The 6,637-nt window shown below is 54.3% G+C and overlaps 1 protein-coding gene across 4 annotated transcripts in view; it reads right to left on the bottom strand.

The window, feature by feature from the left end:
- The window catches only part of ARRB1 (arrestin, beta 1), a 49,019-nt gene that overhangs the window by 24,382 nt on the left and 18,000 nt on the right, over nucleotides 1-6,637 (bottom strand). For all 4 annotated transcript variants that reach the window (XM_010847568.1, XM_010847570.1, XM_010847571.1 and 1 more), the window contains exons 2-4: nucleotides 5,298-5,328; nucleotides 3,440-3,500; nucleotides 103-147 (exon numbers count right to left, since the gene is read on the bottom strand). In XM_010847568.1, coding sequence (XP_010845870.1) covers nucleotides 103-147; nucleotides 3,440-3,500; nucleotides 5,298-5,328 — 137 coding nt within the window. The remainder of the gene's footprint in view (nucleotides 1-102; nucleotides 148-3,439; nucleotides 3,501-5,297; nucleotides 5,329-6,637) is intronic.

Below are 6,637 nucleotides of genomic sequence, written 5' to 3'. Positions count from 1 at the left end.
GGCAGGGATGGGCTTGTTGCCTCTCTTATTTCCAGTGTTCTGCCAGAGAGTCAGAAAGGCCCCAGCCTGGAGGTCAGGCTGGGGGCAGGGGCCACAGCTCACCTCTCCTCTCCTTGAGATACTCCGGATCCACAAGAACCACTCCATCTGGAGGAAGGACAGGGAATGAGCAGACATGATCTCAAACTTCTGAGCCCCCAAAAGTGAAGTGAAGTCGCTCAGTCATGTCTGACTCTTTGTGACCCCATGAACTGTAGCCCTCCAGGTTTCTCCATCCATGGGATTCTCCAGGCAAGAATACTGGAGTGCGTTGCCATTTCCTTCTCCAGGGTATCTTCTTGAACCAGGGACTGAACCCAGGTCTCCCGTACTATAGGCAGATGCTTTGCCGTCTGAGCCACCGGGGAAGTCTGAGCCCTAAACACCATGTTAAATTCAAACCCAACCATTTGTCCGATCACAAGCATCATGAGGGCTTCCCTGGGGGCACAGTGGCGAAGAATCCGCCTGCCAATGCAGGAGCACAGGTTAGATCCCTAACCCGGGAAGATCCCAAATGCTGCAGAGCTACTAAGCCTGTGTGCCACAGCTACTGAGCCTATGCTCTAGAGACTGGGAGCCACAACTACTGAGCCCTCACACTGGACATACTAAAGCCCAAGCACCCCAGAGCTCGTGCTCTGCAACAAGAAAACCACCACAATGAGAAGTCGAGCATCGCAACTGGAGAGTGGCCCAAGCTCCCTGCAGCTAAAGAAAAGGCCAAATAGCAACGAAGACCCAGCACAGCCAAAAATAAATAAAATTGTTATAAACAAAACAAAAGCATCATGAGAGAAATGGGAAGGCCAGCAGCCAGTGAATGTTACCACCATGCCCCCTCCACCCACTGACCCAGGCTGGCCTGTCAAACCCAGCTCACGACTATAGGCAGGTTATTTAACTTCTCTTTCTTCATCTGTTAGAATAATAAGATGGGTTCAAAACCCCAATATCAGGTATACTATGGAATTCAGAAGTTTTGAATTATAGAAAGGCCATGTGGTCCCTCTTCCGTATCTTCTCTAATGCCTTCTGCCAGCTCTGGGGCAGCATCCCTTGTCGAGCCCATTAAAACCTCTACAGGGAAACTATTTTCACCAAGAGGTTAACTAAGGCATCAGTCACCTCCCATCAGTTCAGGCCAGGCTGCCACTAAATGATTTCTGTGTCAAACTCATGAACAATTTGGTGCTCTCAGGGCTTCTGGATTTGGGATTTGCAGACCTGTAGTACCCACCTAATAGGGCTCCTGTGAGGACTAAATGAATTAACACATTTAAAGTATTACCCGGTGCCTGGCACATGTGACCATGGAGAATGTCCCAAGGCCTGACCTTGGGAATACAGAGTCCAGTTGAAGACAAAGGATGCTCTCTCTGCTCAATGATGTAAGGGAAGAAGTTTTTCTCACTGCGGGTCATTTGATCAACTTGGTATGATGCCCCAGGACTCGCTGGGATCTACAGAGTCTAGCACAGGGCCTAGCATGAAGTAGGTACTCTGTGAACACTGGCTGAATGGTTCTCAGGGTGCCTATATGTGCAAGGGGAGCCAGATCCCTCCTGCCCTTCTCCCCAGATCCCATGATGCCCAGCCCCCGTGACCCCGTTGCTATTCTTAAAGGCTAATACGTGTGAACAGCCCTGGCCTCAGACAGCCCATAGGAAACTCTGCCTTGGCCACAGGTGAGCAGGCCACAGGTGAACACGGGGATGTTTGCTCCCTGCCTCCAAGTTCATGGGGGAGATGGAAACGGCAGAGACGCTGGTGAGCTTCAGAGAACACCCGACAGGCTGGGAGGAAAAGTAGGGCTATCTGGCTCCAGGCCAGGAAGGGAAGGGCTGCGTAGAGCCGGACTCTGCAGCCCACAGCCTGCATAGCGACCCCAGGGACCTGCCAGGCCTCCCACCGCAAGGCCACAAAGACCTTCCTCCCAGCGAGCTGACACCTGGCTCTCTGCTCCATCTGCTCCCACCTGAGCTCTGGAACCACACCTCTGTCCTGCCCTCTTGGCCCCAGGACAGCTCCCAGGCCACTTTCTCTGTGAATGTTTCCCCCAAGCAACACATCCCACTTTCTTCATCTGGACTTAGCCTCCTGCAGTTTCCAGGGTCCAACCTCCCAACCTGTCACCTTCTTTGGTCTCACCTGGGTTTGTTCATGTCCCTCTTCAATCATTTAACCTCTCTGGGTCTCACTGTCCACATCTGTAAATTAGGGTTAATCCCGGGCCTCCCTCCCTCAAACAAATTGTAGGAAGAGACAACGAGATTGAGGTTCTTTAAAGAGAGCTACAGTTCTTAGAATCCTAACTGGAGGTGATTTTGCCCCCCAAAAGGATATCTGGCAATGTCTAAAAACATTTCTGATTGCCATACTGGGATGGGGGGACTCCCAGTGTCCAATGGGTAGAGGCCAGGAATGCTGCCAAGCATCCTTCAACACGTGGGATGGCCCTGCCAGCAAACGATCCAATCCAAAACCTCAAGAGTGCTGAGGTTGAGAGAAGCCCTGAAGTGGAAAAAGTCCTTGGAAGGTGCCTGCAGCCACAGCCCAGCCTCCTGGTAAGAACCCCATGTCAGTGAAGACAGCCTCCATTTCACAAGCCCCTAGGCTTTCTTTCAGAGAAGGTAATGGCACCCCACTCCAGTACTCTTGCCTGGAAAATCCCATGGACGGAGGAGCCCGGTAGGCTGCAGTCCATGGGGTCGCTAAGAGTCGGACACGACTGAACGAGTTCAGTTTCACTTTTCATTTTCATGTGTTGGAGAAGGAAATGGCAACCCACTCCAGTGTTCTTGCCTGGAGAATCCCAGGGATGGGGGAGCCTGGTGAGATGCCGTCTATGGGGTCGCACAGAGTCAGACATGGACTGAAGCGACTTAGCAGCAGCAGCAGGCTTTCTTTCCACCTCCCCACCCTTTGCCACCAGAAGGGAGCAGAACAAAGCATCTGTGGAGCCGGACTGCCCAGGTTTGAATCCAGGCTCCGCAATCTACTAGCTCTGTGACCTGGAGGAAGTCACTTAACCTCTCCGTGCTTGGGATGGTAATAATAGTAGTTCCCCCAGTGTTGGGTACACAGTTAAGCCTCAGGCTAAGTGGCAGCTGCTGTCATCAACTTCCTCATTGTCCTTATCATCAGGATTCTTGCCCCACTTCTTACATCTGTCCTTCCCACAGCGTCCTCTCACAGGCCCCTCAGCTGAAGAGGAAAGCAGCTGCTTGGTTAGCCTTTGCTGACTAGAGCCAAAAGCCACACACATCCTATTCTTGGCACCAGGCCCCTCTGGAGACCTGCAGGCTATTCCTGGGCCACTTCAACCTGCCCTTCTCTGGGAGGGGTCAGGCCAGCCCTGCCTCCCCTGCCACCCACCCCCCGGCCTCCAGGGACTCACCCACGGGCTCCACGAGGTCGATGTGGTCCACAAAGTCCCGCTTTCCCAGATAGACGGTGAGCTGGGGAAGAGAGGCACAGAAGGCGTTAGCAGCTGTGGGTCCCCCGCCCCGGAGGAGACCTGGAAGCTGCCAAAACTCCCTGGACCCAACCCTAACCCTCATCATCGAAATCCTAACTGGGCGTGGACCTGATCTCCAGTCCTAATACTAGGAATAACAAGGCCTTGTATAAATTTTAAAGCACCTGTTTATCCCAAACCCTGCAAAGAAGTTCTTGTTCCCATTTTGCAGATGAGGACACTGAGGCCTGCAGGGACCTTCACACCAAGCACCACTGACGGTGGAGTGGCAGCAGCAAAGGTGCTTGCTGAGTGGGAGGGCTGGGCGCATCTCTGAGAGGAGGGAGGACCCCGAGCAGGGCCAGTGGCACCGAGAGGTGAGGGGGCTCTGAACACTGAACTCTGAGCCCTTCATAGCACCCCGCCTGTGTGCAGTCTGCAGGGATCCACTCAAACAAGGACTTGTTCTCCAAGGCTGTGAGCCTGTGCCCTGTTGGTTGCCAACCTTCAGGGGAGAACCCCAGAGCTAGAATCCAGAGTGTCATTCCAGATGTTCTCTACTCCTCCACAATCCCTAAATGCTGACGATTGACCCTCCATCAGATTTCTCTGTCTTCACAGCCACACTGGACAGGATTATGCACCAGCTCCTTGATTATCTACTGCCTGGAGCCTCCCACACCTGGGACCTTTCTCCCCACCTTAGCCAGACTGGTCATCCTAAAATGCAAATCTAACCATGGAAGTCTGGTCTGAAAACACTCTGATGGTTCCTCAGCGTCCAGAAGCAAGATGACAAACGAATTTCATTCCAAATGTCAACTCTGATTGATTGGTAGGGGCTGCCTGGGGCCCTGGGTTGAAAAGAACCCAAGATGGAGTATCACCTCAACAGGAAAGTGTGGCCAGTGATTAGTGATGTCTGCTGTGGGTGTAGAAGGGGGATGTGGGCACACACAATAATGTCATCTGCCAGCCCAGGCCAGGAGTCCAAGCTTCTAAGCCCAACTCCAAGACTCCAGGACCCAGCTCTGCCACACCCCCACCTCAGCTCCTGCTCCCTCTGCTCCCCGCTTGGCACCCAGATGCCCTGTGATTTATGTTCATGCCTCGAATGCTCTTTTCCTCCCTACCTTGCCCGGGAGCGCATCTCTCCTCAGGGAAACCATCCCTGACCACCCAGGCTGCATCTGCAGCCCCCATGCACTCCTCTATAACACACTTGCACTTTATATTGATCAGTTTTTCTATGTCTGCCTTCCCCATCTGGCTGTGAGGGGCACTAGCTGTGCCTTATTTTTATCTCAGTACACCCTACTCCAGCCCCCACAGGCTCAGCCTAGACCTGACATGGAATGATGTCAGCCATACCCATTTGCTGACCTGCGAGGAAAGTAGGATCTGGCCTGGGGCTGTGTTAAGAAAGAGAGTGAGGTGGGAGCTGCCCCAGATAACAGGGCTCAGTATAGGCTCCAGGGGCCGCTCACGCCAGAGGACTTGGCTCCCCTGAGGCCCTTGGCACTGGCTCTAATTATTGCACTCACAAGGCAAGGCAGCCTCTCTGGGATAGGCTGTGTCTCCCCATACCAGGGCAGGGGCGCCCTAAAGTCCAGGGGAGTTATACTGCCCCCCTGAGACAGTTTGCTGAGAGGCTCCCTGTCACTGTAGTCGAGGGAGGACAGGGCTGTGTCTCCCCCTCAGACAGGATGTGCCAGTCTTTCACGGCAGTAAAGATGCCCAAGAGAGGAGGAGAGTTTGGGGACAGAGAGGAGCGGGGGTGGGGCTGCCACAGACTCACCTTTCCATTGGGGCTTGCCTTCTTGAACACCCTGGGGAGAGAAAGAGTTGGAAGGTCAGGTTAGCATATTTCGCCCTGGGGGAAGGTGCCTGCAGGGCATTTCTCGGCAGGACCAGAACACGGGGCCTGGAGTGACTTGCAGGCTCCATACAAGCACTGAGAGCCGGAACAGTGCCCAGCACCATCGGGTTTCCCCATCTCCACCACTCTGAGACACCGTGCTTGTCTTCATAGCTCCCCTGGGCGCCCTCGACAGCCCCCCTGGTCTATTCCTCACCCAGCAGGTGGAAGGAGTCTTCCAAGGCAGGTCAGACCACCCCAGCTCACGTAGAGGCACAGCCTTGCGTGTCTGCCCGCCTCCTTTACCTCTCAGCACCACCTCTCCCACTCCCCTCCAGTCCCCTCCAGCCACAAGCCTGCTTGCCTTTCCTCCAACACCAAGGCACTCCTTGCCTCAGCAGTCAGTCCCTTTTCCCTGGGACGCTCTCCCCCCATAGATCCGCCTGCACCCGCTGGCCCAGCCCCGCACCTTATGTGATGAAGCTTCACCCTGCGCCTGTCCAGCAGTCCCAGTGCTCTCACTGTACTTGCTCTTCTCCCCAGCACTCAGCGCTCCCTAACCCACTGCTCAGCTGACTCTGAGGTTACATATACCCCTGTCTATTAGCTCCACGAGGGCAGGGATCTTTGTCTCTTGTCCTCTGTTGCGTCCCAAGCCCCTAGAATGGCACACCTGGTAGGTATTCGATACACCTGTGTTCATGAATGGCAGGAAGCCAGCAGCCAGTAAATATTAGTTGAGAATATGAATGAATGAATTAGGGAAGGAATCAACTGAAGCATGAGGCCAGGAAGGGAGCGGATGTGCCTGGGATGGCACAGCAGAGCACAGGACTCGGAGTCAGGCAGAGGTGGTCCCCTGCAGCTCCTCCTGGTCTCTCCCTGAGCCTGGCCTGGGGGTCCTTCACCTGTCCCCCATCATCCAGCCCCAGAACAGCTCTGAGGGATGTTGAGCAGGGAGACAATAAAGGTAGAGACAGAGACCCAGAGACAGAGGGTATTAGAGGAGGGCAGGGAGGGAAGGAGGGAGAGGAAAGGGATGCTGGCCCTGGAGGTATGACAGTAAAAGACGGAATGAGAGATCATAAAACAAACCAACAAGAGAGGGAGAGATAGTCACAGAGAGACAGAGCAGACACAGAGCGACAGAGCAGCCACTAAGAGGGGCAGGAGGTCTAGCAGGCCTCCAGGCCAAGGCGGGGTGAGGCCCACAGTGCAACAGCGACAGCAAGTCCTCCCAGAAGGAGAGTGAGGTTGTGGCTCTGTGCTGCCTCCATAGC

The sequence above is a fragment of the Bison bison genome, unplaced genomic scaffold, assembly GCF_000754665.1.
Source record: "Bison bison bison isolate TAMUID 2011002044 unplaced genomic scaffold, Bison_UMD1.0 scf7180017864251, whole genome shotgun sequence".
NCBI lineage: Eukaryota > Metazoa > Chordata > Mammalia > Artiodactyla > Bovidae > Bison > Bison bison.
Note: the sequence above shows the minus strand (reverse complement) of the source record. Positions and strands in the feature narration are given on the sequence as shown.